This window comes from Pelodiscus sinensis, chromosome 3, assembly GCF_049634645.1.
Source record: "Pelodiscus sinensis isolate JC-2024 chromosome 3, ASM4963464v1, whole genome shotgun sequence".
Classification (NCBI taxonomy): Eukaryota; Metazoa; Chordata; order Testudines; family Trionychidae; genus Pelodiscus; species Pelodiscus sinensis.
The window spans coordinates 46,071,144-46,085,810 of NC_134713.1; the positions used below are offsets into that span (position 1 = coordinate 46,071,144).

At 38.9% G+C, this 14,667-nt stretch overlaps 1 protein-coding gene across 4 annotated transcripts in view; it reads left to right on the forward strand.

The window, feature by feature from the left end:
* LOC102461237 (isoaspartyl peptidase/L-asparaginase-like) overlaps positions 1-14,667 on the forward strand; it is a 258,474-nt gene that overhangs the window by 53,985 nt on the left and 189,822 nt on the right. For all 4 annotated transcript variants that reach the window (XM_075923679.1, XM_075923680.1, XM_075923682.1 and 1 more), the window contains one exon: positions 8,507-8,649. In XM_075923679.1, coding sequence (XP_075779794.1) covers positions 8,507-8,649 — 143 coding nt within the window. The remainder of the gene's footprint in view (positions 1-8,506; positions 8,650-14,667) is intronic.

The following is a 14,667-nucleotide window of genomic DNA, read 5'->3' on the forward strand; positions in this document are numbered from 1 at the left end:
TTTCCGCAAAAGCACTTTTTGCGAAAAAGCATCCGTGCCAATCTAGACGCACTTTTGCGCAAAAAAGCCCCAATAGCCATTTTCATGATTGGGGCTTTTTTGCGCAAAACAAATCTGAGCTGTCTACACTGGCCCGTTTGCCCGAACGGGAGCAGCATAGTATTTCCGCAAGAAGCACTGATTTCAGACAGTAGGAAGTCATTGTTATTGCAGAAATTCAAGCGGCCAGTGTAGACAGCTGGCAAGTTTTTCTGCAAAAGCACTTGCTTTTGCGGAAAAACTTGCCAGTCTAGACACAGCCCCTGAGTATAATTAGGTAGATCATCACCTGCCTTTGAACTAGTTCACTGTCTTTTATATCTATATTTATGTGTATCCCTGACTTCCTGTACCAGCTTATCATGGGTAACCTGGTGATCTATGTTTCAACAAGCATCATGTCTGTAACAGAGTAATAAACCCCAGAGAAGAAATGTCTGCCTCTTTTTACCAGAGGATCAAGTACTGTTTCCATAGGAAAACAGAATGACTAAAGGTTAGCTATATCACCAAGACATGCTGTTAGCAAAGTGGTTTTCCATGGAAGGAAAATGTTTCAGTTAAGAAGAAACTTTTATACTACAGAAAAGCAAATGAAGCGTGAGTCATATAATTCTAACAATTGAAGGAGTTTTGTCAACTAGAAATATTTTAATATCACTATAGATTCTGTGAACTTCAAACTAATGTCTAATCAGTCAATATCATCTTCCTAAATTATTTAGTAAATTCACAAAGATAGATCAGACATTTGATAACACCAGAAGCTCAGCAGTGGGTAAAATTGATTGAATGCACTTTGAGCATGAATAAAAGAGTTTATGATTTATTGACACACTGCAGATTAATCTGAAGCCACACTGAGCAGTGAAGCACAGTAGTAAGCTTGATTTGTAGGAACTTTAAGAACAATCTGATGGGAAGGGGAAAGAGTTTGATCATGTTTCTTGGCATAAAGCATTTTTGGTAGTTCCCAGTGATTTTGTAAAATGTTACATGAAAATTTTGGAAATAGTTTTGTGATCAGTCCTTTAATGTAATGCCTATTGTAGTTCCATTATTCACTTTAAAATATGAAGCCTATCATTTTAGAAATAACTAAAGAATATGTAGACAATTGAAAAAAGAGTAATCCTGATTCACCCTATATTATTATAGAATTGGTAGTTAAAATCATATCTTAATAATTACTGTATATGGCTACTAGTTAATCAGAGTAAGCAAACTAATTTTTTTCCATTTTATTAATTCCACCTTTAAATTTTCCTCCTCGATATTAAAAAAAACCTTAATCCTGATGTCCACATGAACTAAAAACTCAAAACAAAAGTGGTATTGGAGGTATTTTGAAGTCTGGATTTGAATTTTGTGACTTTCAATTCCATAGATTCTCTTTCCAATTTTAATCCATAGACATGTTTTTCAGGGAATGGCACAGTACAAAAAAAAATGGATGATTTCTTTTCTGTCTAAACAAATGGGATTTAGATGGCACTGAGAGATTTGTGTCAGTTTCCAGTGAATTTTAGATTTGAGCTTGTATATTCTACTTGTACTGTATTAATCGAAAAATATACAAGGTGATAAATCCATTGTAACAAGTAATATGGACACAGGGATCATGGGAGCAGTCATGCAATACTTGTTATTAAAAGAGTTTGTGATAAAAATATATATTAATCTTTCTATTTTGTTGTTGCATGATTTGTTGTGAGGCAGTATTAAAATGGTGATAGGTGAAAAGTAATCTTTTCAGAAAATATATTCAATACAACAAGAATATCTGGGAATTATTACTCAGAATATATAGTTCTTCTCAAAAAGGGATTTGACAGAGCCAGTATGAAGCTTCAAAATATGGTAAAAAACCAACTCCCTTCATTTTCTCTGAACAAGTGTCAAATATATAGATAATTAAGCATTTTGGTGGGGTCTTGTATTTGGAAACAGATGTTCTATTTGAAAATCCTACAGAATATTTCTATTTGATAGATCATCTTGACAAATATAATATTTTCTTTCAGAGTTTGGTGCTGTTCAATTTAATTATCAAAAATATAGAAGAAAACATGGCACACTTTCTAAATGGAAATAAGGAATAAGTTTTGAACCATCAGAATAGAATAATAGTTGCAAATTTGATATAATATGACATGTCATAATATAAAATGAACTTTATCTTTGCGTAACACTATCCATAGATAATGTTAGTTTTATATCTCAATGCAGTCTATGAATGTATCAAAAAACAATGTATATTACATATAGCCGCACTATACAGCTGAGCAAAATTTCCAAATGTAAGAAAATAGAGGAATGCACTGGATACATTCAAGGAGAGTGATCGAACACAAGGAAACTCAGAGGCTCAGGGACTAAGTTTGATTTTTATTGCAAAGGTCAGATGTTAGAGGCCAGAGAGGAGATGTCTTGAAATAGGATTTTGAAAAAGTCAGGGAGTTAATTAAGCACAGAGAGGCTGTTCCAGATGATAAAGCAGCATAAAAGAAGAACATACCACCAACTGAGAGGAGCTGAGAAGGGAAAACAGAAAGAAGCATGTTTTTGGGAGAGTACACAGAGCAATCTGGAAAATAAAAACAGATAAGGTCAGAAAACTAGAGGGTGAATCAAAGGAAAATCTTATTCATTGGAGACCATGTTCAGACCTTGTATAAATGGGTGCAAGCCTGTTGACCAGAGTTTAACTGTACTGCTTACACCATTTCTAAATGTGCCTTTGAAAGAAGATTTTTTTCCTTGTTCTGACAACAAGACATTTTGGGTTTGGATCAACTGAAATTCAGAATTGGACACTAGAGCTGTCAAGCGATTAAAAAAATTAATCACGATTAATCGCACTGTTAAACAATAATAAGAATACTATCTATTTAAATATTTAAGATGTTTTCTACATCTTCAAACATATTGATTTCAATTACAACACAGAATGCAAGGTATATAGGGCTGATCTCAGGCTCCACGCAGAGCTGCCACTTTGAAACACCGTGGTAGTTTCAAAGGTGCACCACTGTACTGAGGCTGGGGTCAGCTGGGGACCCCTGCTGACCCCAGACTCCGCATTGTACTGCCCCTTTGAAATGCTGCGGTGGCGTTTCAAAGGGACAGTGCCACACAGCTGATCCCAGGCTTCCTGTGGCACTGTCCCTTTGAAATGCCACGGTGAGCCCAGGATCAGCTGTGCAATGCTGCCCCTTTGAAATGCCACCGCAGCATTTCAAAGGGGCAGCGCCGAACAGCTGATCCTGTGCTTCGGCAGCGCTGCCCCTTTGAAATGCCATGGTGATGTTTCAAAGGGACAGTGCTGCACAGCTGATCCTGGGCTCCTCGTAAAATGCCAGTGATTATCATGCATTAATTTTTTAATACGTTAATTCTGCCCTGCGTTAATCGCAGGTGTTAACACGTGTTAATTGGAAGCTCTCGTGGAGACACAGGTACAACTAGAGTCAGCTCTCCAACTAATCTAAATAGAGCATCTATCGCACATGCTCATTTGAGTCCAGGCACTGAAAACTGATCCAGCCTCAGCAACTTCTCTTGAAATGGAATAGTTTCCTTATATTCTAGGAGCTGTGGTTCAAATGATATATGTCTTCCAAGATTACTATTATTTTTTGTCTTTTCAAATCGCCAGAAATCTTCTGGATGCCTGCCAGACAAGTAAAGACATGGTCACAAGCCAAAAGAGCATGTGTTTGACTAAGGTATTGCTGCAGTGTCTTAGCAGATAAAATTGGGGGCAGGAGGAGAAACACAAAATGGACAACAAAATAACCTGATTGTGTAAATTAGGCACATACGTCTTGATGGTTCATGATTTCGGTTCTTTCTGAAATAATCAGAATTGATCCACTCTGATGCATGGTGTTTGGTCTAAAGGAGATTGTATGAAATGCTACATCCTTAGATTTCATACAGAGAAGTGGAGAAGAAGAAATGACCAAAGAATAAACACTTGAGGCACTATTGTAACATGACAGAGGAATATTTAATAACAATCACACACACACACACACACACACACACACACACACACACACAAAACCCCACCAACAACAATGACTGGAGATACAAAAATGAAACCAGAACACAGAAATTCCTGAAAAATTCAGTAAACAGTGCCAGGTTAGGAATGTCCTGCTTAACTGTTTTAAAAGCAAGGTCACACCAAGGCCAGGATGGATGAAAAGGAGGCATCTGAGGTAGGAAAGCCAAAAAGGCAATTTACTATGCATAGAAGAACAATTTCAGTATTTTGGAAAGGGAGGAAGCAATCAAAGAAGCTGGCTTAGAAAAGGGTTAGAGATACAAGAATATAATATTTTCCAAGATCATACTATGAGGGAACTGCAGAGATAAGCAAAACTAGTGGGTATTTTCCTATGCTTGAGACATCCACAAACATGATAAAAATGCACACTCATCTAAAGCACACGTGTACAAGATCAAACGCTGTACAATGAATTGCTAAATTCCTTTTCTATATGTAAACTGCAAAACCTACATGCACTTTCATACATTTCTTCCAAACCTCTTACTTGTTTTAATGCAATAATTTGGTCCTCACTGTAAAGATTTCCATTTGCCATCATAAAAAGTTCTAGATATTCTGGATAACCAGGTTTTAATTTAATTTCCAATCACCATTACAGGGACAAGGAAAAGGTTAGAAAAATCCCATATATTAAAACAAAATGAAGCTACTGAATTTCTTTCTCCAGCAACCTTTGAACTCTGGTTCATGTCCTTCTCTTTGTGGTTGTCCACCAGCCTTTTTTCTTACCTTTCCGTGAGGATGAATTTGTCCTAAATTCAGAGCTCTGCTCAGCAATATGGGAATGGAGGGTGGGGGGAGAGCATATCTCCACAAAATGGTACCACATAGCTGTGACAATAGTTAGAGCAGCTGAAGGTCTAGTGCAGGAAGCAGCTCTTCCACTGTCCAGTGCAGAGTTCATCTATTCAGGGAGAAGTCTTTGCTGGTGACAGAGTATGCCCACTTTGCACTGGCTCTGTGTCTTAAAGGGTATGTCTACACTGCACTTTAAGCTCAGGTTCTGATTCAGGTTTGATCTCAAATCCCCCTTCATCCACACACACACAAGTCTGATTTCAATCAGCTTGCATGCAGGACCAGGTGTTGGGACCATGCTTGGAGGATAGTTCAGAGCCCAAATCCCTCTGTGACTTGAATATAAATCTTATAATTGTGCAGCATGGACACAGTTGTAGCTGCATACCTGAGTCAGAAAGAGAGCTGAATCCAGGAAATGAAAGTCCAGATTTGCAATGCAGCATAGATATTCAGGTGTGTGTTTAGAAACATTGAATTCTCAAGTCCTGACCCCACAGACCTGGGTTTACAGTGCAGCATAGAAATCACCAAAGTGGCTTCATTTGAATGGAGAGTTGGCCCTATGCTTTTTTTTAACCATGGCGACGAGCCTCTCCCCAATTTCTTCCATTCCATGTGATCATTATTCACCAAGATAAAAAAAAGAAGTATCTACATCAACCAAAGTGAATGTGGTAAAAGAAATGGGAAGATGTAAGAGCACCTGGAATAGTCAAAACTCTGACATGAGTTTTGGAGATCTTTGTGAATCCACGCTCGTGTACATTCATAGTTAGGGATACAAGACAACAATTTGTATCCAACGGCAGCACATTATTAGAATTATATATGAAGCAGAATTTTTCTCCAGTGAAAATTTTGCATGTTTGTCTTTCCATATTGGAAAGAAAACTAAGAAATATATATTTTTCCCATGGAATGACATGTTTGAAAAAAATTAGTTTCAGAAGAACTGAAATATAATTTTTCAACATTTTCTGTATCAATAGCCAACTTGGCTACCTGGACAGCTCACCATCTGATGAGTCCTGGCATGTACCTTGCCTGCTTGTTAAGCAAGCAGCCCAGGGATCCTATTTCTTGAGAAGCCAGGGAACCTGGGAAGCCAGAAGGCCCAGGAAGTTGGCAAGCTGAGTAAGTGTTACCTAAGTAGCCTGCTACGTAGGGATTCTGCCCATCTATGAAACTATCCACCTCTGACTAGGTTAGGCATCCCACCCATCTTAAGACAGACAGCTGAGGAACTGTCCAGTAAGGTAGCCAGATGCCCAGCTTCTTGGGTAGTCTGGGGAACTTAGTACTCTGGAGAACTGCCAGGCGAGGAGCTGGGAGAGCAGCAGGAAACAGACTAGTCTATCTGCTGGATTCCACCAAAGGTTTAGACAGGATCTAAAGAATGGAAAGCTTTGATTCAGCAAATTAGAATTTTCCTACACAAAACTGTTCTGTTGGAAAATTCTTGACCAGCTCTAATCAAGGTGTGTTAGCATTCAGATGTTTAAACAGACTCTCAGTCTCAGCTATTTTCAGTCCCTTCCTCAATTTTTACCCATAATGATTGGATTCTTAAAGCACTACTTAGCATGAGTATTGTCTTTTGAATTAGGGCTCGAGAGTTCATTTCTTTCCAATGTGAGAGTTTCATGACATCTTGAAGTTCTTGCTCTGTCCTTGGTGCTGCAATCCCGGATTAGGGATTAAAGAGTTCTCATTGGAGCAACTTGAGTCCTGGAATTTCCTCCCTAATACCCAAGTCCAAGTTTGGTGAATATTGTTTTTAAGGACACAAATACAAGTCAAGTTACATTTGTTTCCTTTGGTTTTTTTTTTTTGTAATTTTTATCCTTACACTTAGGGTATCCCATCACTGAGATAGGTGCCTGGTTTGTGCTAATTGCTAGAAACAGTTGCTGATTTTAATGCCTGTAATGCGCTAGGCTATCGTGAACATACATAGAATAACAATAACCCAAATAAACAGCATCAGTTGTACTTTGTCCTTAACTTTTGTGTTTTATTTTTGTTTTGTAGTTACATTGAAGTCCTTTTGTAGCTGCACAGCTATGCCATATATATCAAGTCTGGGAAGGATTTGTTTCTCCATTTAATGTTTTACTTATAGGAGTTACAAGTTTATAGATAGTAGCCCCTGTGTTATGATAGTATTTTAATTTAGAAGCAGATGACCGTTATTTCACTGTAAGCCTTTTCACAGATTTATAGAGTCATAAAACTGATGGTGCTTTAGGGACGCTTTCAAAGAAGAGCAATGAGAAACATTAGTGGAAATGTTTGCAAGAAAAGTGTTGCTGGATAATCTAGAAGTTGCTTCAGAATTGTAATAATTTTGGGGGTGAATTTGACTACTTAAGCTAGTGACTTATAGTGTAGGCACATAGCATATTTTTTGTATCTTCTCTGCAAGCATTGCTAGCACATCCTGCCACGACTACTCAGTTCTGACATTTTTTTGTTGTAGCTATATCAGGCACTGGATATTAAGAAGAGAAGGCAGGTGAGTTAATATCTTTCATTGGACGAACTTCTGTTGGTGAGAGACACAAATATACTGGGAAAGTGTATATACTCTTCCCAGGCTTGAAGAAGAGTTCTCGGTATGTTTCAAAGGTTGTATCTCTCACCAACAGAAATTGGTCTTGTGAAAGATATTAACTCTACCATCTTGTCTTTTGAATAAAAAAACCCCTTGATATTCCAATCCAGGTTTGCCATAAGCAAAGATTAACAATTGTTTCATGGTTTTCCAAAATGGGAAAAAATGCCCATTGCTTCATTTAGGTTGATCAAAATCTCTATACATGTTAATGGTTATAGCTCAATTGAAAATGATAATCTTTCTAAACCAATCCTCACTTCTCAGAATTTCTTCATTTACTAATCATATCTATGTGGGAATTTTACTAAGGCACCATTTTACTATTCATTTTGCTTTTCACAGACTTTGAATCCTTATTTTTCCTATCGAGATAGAATTATTTACACCCATAATAGTCTGTTTGAGAATGCTAATGATTATGTGTAGTTCTGTGTTTCATTCTGTGTTTAAACAATGCTGAAGGGGCTCTGAATGTACTCTCTTTCAAATGCCGCAAAGCAGATAGCTTACAAATATATTAGAAATGCAAAATGTTGAAACTTAACAATAGCAATCAGTGTTGCTTTGTCTGTAAAATAATCATGTTTCCCTCAATATTACAAATCTCTTCCTACATTAGAGTTACTTTATGATCATGTATACTCTTATCTGCCTACCTGAAAAGTTGAGAAGAGACATCAGTCAGTAGCACTGGGGAAAAAATGCAATGCCTAGCAGGCTTTATGATTTTAGAAACAAGATAAAAGCTTTATGACTCAAAGAAAACAATCAAATGCTTTTTTTGTAGCCACAAGCATCATATTTACTTAAAGGATTGTGACTATAAAAGCAAATATCTCTTACAGGAAGGCAGGACAAAAGCTGTCAGAGAACAGGGTAGTAAATAGCTCTGAAATTGTTTTCTCTGCTTCATTTCAGAAGCTTAAGGCTACAAATGTTTGACCTTTTACAAATGGAATGGTTTCCTGCAGGTCATGGTGCTGTACTGAATGCTGATGGTTATGTGGAACTTGATGCAATCATCATGAATGGAAAAACTCTCGCTGCTGGCGCAGTCTCCTGCATCAGGGACATTTCTAATCCAGTGACATTTGCTTGTTCAGTCTTGGAAAAGGTAGGGGACTTTTATTTTCTTCCTCTGTGTGGTTTTAGTGCTAATGTTTCTTGACAAGGGGACAAAAAAGATTACATGATTGTTAAAAATGATCCAGAAAATTTAAAGAGATCAGGGAGAAAAATGTTAAGTTGAATAAACAACTTAATCACATCTATTGTCTGTCATTTGCCACCAAGACAAATTAGTGAAATGTGTAAGGTGTTTCTTATGAAAGTTATATTATTTTAACATTAATAATTTCATTTTTAAATGACTTTTACACCAATTAAAGGCCGAATCTTGAGCCCACTGAGGTCAATGGAAAATTTTCTGTTGACCTCAGTGGGATCAGGGTTGGCCTTCCGTGAAATTTTTCTTTTTTGATTTGTTAATATTACCAAATGAGCACTATTAATGCTCTCTTCCATAGTGCCCCTTATTTATGGAAGTAATCCATTCAAGACATTACTTGTATTTCCTTCAAATTCCTCCGGCAGACTCACTTTTGCAGTGAAAACTACAAAATCAGCCAGCTCATGACTAAGTTGTGCAACAGTTAAGGAAATTACCTATCTGCCTACATCAAATAATTGTGTCAGATACGATCACTTCATGCTCCTTGTTAATTCTCCATTACAGCTAATGATGGGAGACCAAATAAGACTGTGATAGCAATAGAAGTAGAAGTCATCATAAAGGGCACCTAAAATAATCACTTTCAACATGAAGGATTCTTTGCAGAGAAGAAGGCTAATGTTCTGTCTTGCATGAAAGAATATATCATGCTTACAAGAGACACAGAGAAAGCAGGCCCAAACATCCCTGGCATATACATTTTTGTGAACATAAACAGCAACTTTTGTGTCAACACAGTACAGACAGTCCCCGGGTTACATACAAGATAGGGACTGTAGGTTTGTTCTTAAGTTGAATTTGTACATAAGTCAGAACTGGTGTCCAGATTCAGCCGCTGCTGAAAGTGACCAGCGGCTGACTACAGGAAGCCCGAGGCAGCGTTTCTCTCCCCCGGGCTTCCTGGAATCAGCCGCTGATCAGTTTCAACAGCAGCTGAATCTGGACGCCTGGGACAGAGCAGCTGGGGCGCTGCTGGGTAGGTCCCCGCAGCACCGTACCTCTGCGCTGTGGGGACCAACCTGGCAGCACCCCAGCTGCTCTACCCCAGGTGTCCCCAAGTCAGCTGCTGCTGAAACTGATCAGCGGCTGCTTCCAGGAAGCCCGGGGCAGAGCAAGTCTGCCTTGGGCTTCCTGTAGTCAGCCGCTGGTCACTTTCAGCAGTGGCTGACTTGGGGATGCCTGGGGCAGAGCAGCTGGGGTGCTGCTGGGTTGGTCCAGTAGCACCGCTCCTCAGCACTACTGGACCAACCCAGCAGCACCCCAGCTACTCTGCCCCAGGCGTCCTGATTCAGTTGCTCCGGGTCTCCCTGGTCTGCTGGTAGCAATAGAAGTAGAAGAGCAGCAGACCAGGGAGACGCAGAGCAGCTTTTCTCGCCCCGGAGGACGCAGGCAGCGGAACCGCGGTGCGTCTGGGTAGTCCCGCCGCCTGGGTCCTCCGCGGCTTTGCTCCGCGTCTCCCTGGTCTGCTGGGGGGGGGGGGAGGCAGCAGACCAGAGAAACGCAGAGCAGCTTTTCTTGCCCCAGAGGACCTGGGTGGCAGGACCGTGGTGCGTCTGGGCGGTCCCACCAACCGCATCCTCCGGGGCGAGAAAAGCCCCGTTCGTAAGTACGGATCCGACATAAGTTGGATCCACGTAACTCGGCGATCCAAGAGAAAAGATTGGTGAAAAACATTGCTACGCAACACACTAGTACAATGGATCTTGAATTTAATCATATAATAGTTTTCATTGACACGCCACCAGCTGAACAATGTGCAGGGCCATCCAACTTTCTCCTGTCAGAAAAAAACAATGCTTTGTCTTAGGGACTTCAGTGGTCACAATACCATCTGGGATACCTCTAACAATGACAACAATAAGGAAGAATCTGAGAAGTGGGCAGGAACAAACAACTTGATTTTGCTCTATGACTTCAATAACCCAAACACCTTCCAAAGCACACAATGAACAAAGAGTAGAATCCCAAGCTAGACTTTGTTATCCTTCAAAATATAGGCAACTTCAAGAAAGGAGGTCATGGCAGCAATTCCAAGGTCAAAGCATAGACCAATGCAAGTGCCATTGGAAATTATAGTACAGGCCAAGGGAAAAAAAATCTGCTAAGACTAAATTTTTAAAAAGCTGACTAGGAAGGCTTTACCTCTGAATTATATTATTCACCTATAAACTTACTGGCTACGTCTACACTGGCCCCTTTTCCGGAAGGGGCATGTAAATTTCACCAGTCGTCGTAGGGAAATCCGCGGAAATCCTTATTTTGAAGTAAGAATAAGAGCCTCCGGAAAAGGGCACTTTTTCCGGAGGATCGGGGCCAGTCTAGACGCTCTTTTCCGGCTTTTTTAAAAGCCGGAAAAAAGCGGCGGACATTTTTATTTAAATGCCGCGGGGGATATTTAAATCCCCCGCGGATTTCCCTACGACGACTGGTGAAATTTACATGCCCCTTCCGGAAAAGGGGCCAGTGTAGACGTAGCCACTCTGTCTAAGGTGAATTTGTCTCCCTAGCAGGGAACTCTATCCCAAAGTATATTCCAGAGTCCCATAGGAAATTATATATACTTTCAGAACACACCAGCCAATAATCTAAAAAAAGTTCAGAAATGTTTGAGATGGATCTTTTTTATGAAGAAACCATTGCAGTCAGGAAAATACTTATGAGAGAAACTGAAAAGGAGCATTGTGACCATTGGAGGGAGATGCGGAAACACCAGACCTGTGTTGTAATAGCAAACTAAATCATGAACTAACGTTTGCAAGCTGAACCCAGAGGGACAAAACCCCAAACTCATTGCTGTAATCTCACAGAGCCAAACTGGACACCAATTACCCTAAATGGCAAATCAGTCACAAAGCAAAATGGGAAGTGACACAAGTTAAACAGGAATGTTGTCTACTTCTCACATAGCAAAATGCACAATGAACAACTTAACTCTGAGAAACATGACAATAACCATGAAAATTCTGAAATGTGGAAAAGCAACTGAATTAGAGGGTGAATGATTACTGCATTTTCTCACAAGAGCAGAATTGTCTCTTTAACATCTTTACTTCTTACATAGAGACAACACAGACTACCAGGCTATGGAGACAGGCCAAAGTAGTTTCACTTCTCAGACAGTATAAAAACAATAATTCTCCAAAGATTTACCATCCAACATCCTTTTCTCAACATACAAGTTATGTGAGCAGATCATGTGTAGACTAGAACCAGTAGCGGAAGAGCAACTGACTGATGACCAACCCTATTTTGGTCCTTCCCATTCATTCTGATGCTGAGTTATAAAACCATCTCAAAACATCAAAGTTTCTCTATCTGCAAAATGATAGAGGCTGTCTTTGTTGATCTACCAGCTGCTTATGACTAAGGCTACAATGTAGACACAGAGGTCACAGCAGTCACAGATTCTATAAACAAGGTTCAGTGTTATCACACTTGTTATTTAATGTCTACAAAAATGATCAGCTAGAATTCCCAGATGTATGAAGATTCATTTATGCAGATGACCTTTACAGCACCATCTAGTCAGAAAGATCTGAGCACATTAAGTGCATTCTAAGTGGTTCCCTGAAAATACTTGGAAAACATCATCGCATGTGGTTCCAGAATAAAATTTCTAGAAAAAAACACGAGCATGCCTTTCACCTGAAACATCATCAGGCCAAGTGAAAATTCCAGATATCATAAGATGATACAATCCCTGAGAACTATTAAGATCAGGTTTACCTTGAGTTCACATTAGGCTGAATGCTGACATTCAGGGTATGTCTAGACTACAGGGTTTTTTCGACAGAAGTTTTGTCGACAGATACTGTCGACAAAGCTTCTGTCGACAAAGAGTGTCTAGAATACATCCAGTTCTGTTGACAAAGCAAGCTGCTTTGTCGACATAACAGTGTGGACGCAAAGGACAGTGTAGATGCAATAATGCCTTCTATCGACAGAACTCTGTCGATAAAAGGCGTTATTCCTTGTAGAATGAGGTTACATACGTCAACAAAACTGCTGAGTTTTGTCAACGTTATGTCGACATAACTCAAAGGCAGTGTGGACGCAGGTATAGTTTTGTCAACAAAAGTCCACTTTTGTCAACAAAACCCTGTAGTCTAGACACACCCTGAAAGAGCACATAAAGAAGCTGACAAAAGTGAATTCCAGGAATTGTGTATGCTAGAACCTAGCCCACATAAAATGAGGGTTGACCCTGGAACACTTCGAGCAATCAGTCTCACCCTTGATACTCAGCTGTGTACTAGCATGTTCTAGTATGTCCTATCTCAAGCCATTCCCATTTAATTGATATTGAATTCAATACAACCTGTAAGTTCTTCTTGGGATCTTTGAAACTGACTCCCATACAGCCGCTTACTGCCTTGTAGGGGTTGCATCACTACCCCTGCAGGGGTTGAATCCTTCAGTACAAGGAGAAACAAAAATAAGTGAATGATCCAGGATATCTACTTCATGGACACATGCCACCACTCAAGATGCTGAAGTCCAGAAAGAACTTTGTCTCTGAAAATCCTTTACCTCAAAATACCTTTGTGGAAGGCTACATAGTAGCAAAATGACGGGAAAAAAGCCCAATGATCTTGAAAACCCAGTTCCTTTAGAACAATTCCCTCCAGGCACTGACTTCCAAGTAAAAGAAAGGGAGCTGGTGTGGCAAAGAACGATGACCATATGATCCAAGTGGAAGATGATGAATGACTCTAATGTTAATGTGGAGATCCTAGGCAAATGCTTGAACCCTGTCCCCTGTCAACATCCTGGTCTCCTGAGGAACTACATTAGATAAGTGACAGCACCAGCTTTTAGCTTGCTCCAAAACTGAGGCCGTGATGATGATCAAATGTTTAATAGCAAACCAATGCAGTCACATGGTCCTGTTTTCATTTTCCTCATCCTCACTTCTACCTTTCTTTCCTCTTTGTTGGTCACACTTTATTTTAACAATTTCAGTTTAGACTGAAAGTGCTTTGGGGAAAGAATCATGTCCCTATGTGTGTTCATAAAGCATCTTCTATTTATTTTCCTTTCCTACCTGCTAGATATAATTTTTAAATTGAAATTTGATTCTTACGTTTCCCTCTCTAATTTGTTTCTTTCAAAAAGCCTAGGTTTTGTATAAGGATGTCACAAAGGATCTTAACCTCCCATTACTATCGTAAGATAATAATCCTGTGTGTTCTCAGAGGTTTCATTCTATAGTATACTGAGTTATTGAAATTAATTTTTCTTATTTCAGATTACATACTGTATCTTTTATATGAATTACTGTATTGGTAAATATTGGAAAATATATACCTGTAGATTGTGAGTAATCTAAAAAATAAGATAATATGAAGGATTGATTTATTACACAGTGAGGGGAATAGGGAAACATTAAAAAACAGAAGTGCCATAATGGGAAAGAAATTATTTATATAATGTCTTTTATAATAATTTATTTATAGAAAAATACATATGAGGTAGTTGATGTAAAAGAAAGCTACCTATACAAAGACTTGCTTCAAAATACCGTGTGCTGCAGCCTCACCCCAACCCTCAAGTAATATAGTTCCCCAGATATTTTTTATAATTATAATTAAAGTTGTTCATTACTGTACTAATTACCCAGAATTACTTGTAACACTGCACAAAGAAAGCGCTTTGGATAACAATTTGCTTCTTTTGAGTGACTCCATAAGCTAATGTCATAGCTCACACATCAGATATAAACATTATTGTAGAATGATTTGATAGACAATTTTCTTTAACTTTCCTTTTAAATGAGATAGTTAGAGATGGTATTTAAGAGAAAATATTGTTCATACACTTAAAAGATAAAAACAATTATAAAATAAACAAAGAAAGGTTTTTACTAGAAATAAATGAAACTAGTATCACTGCTCAAATAAA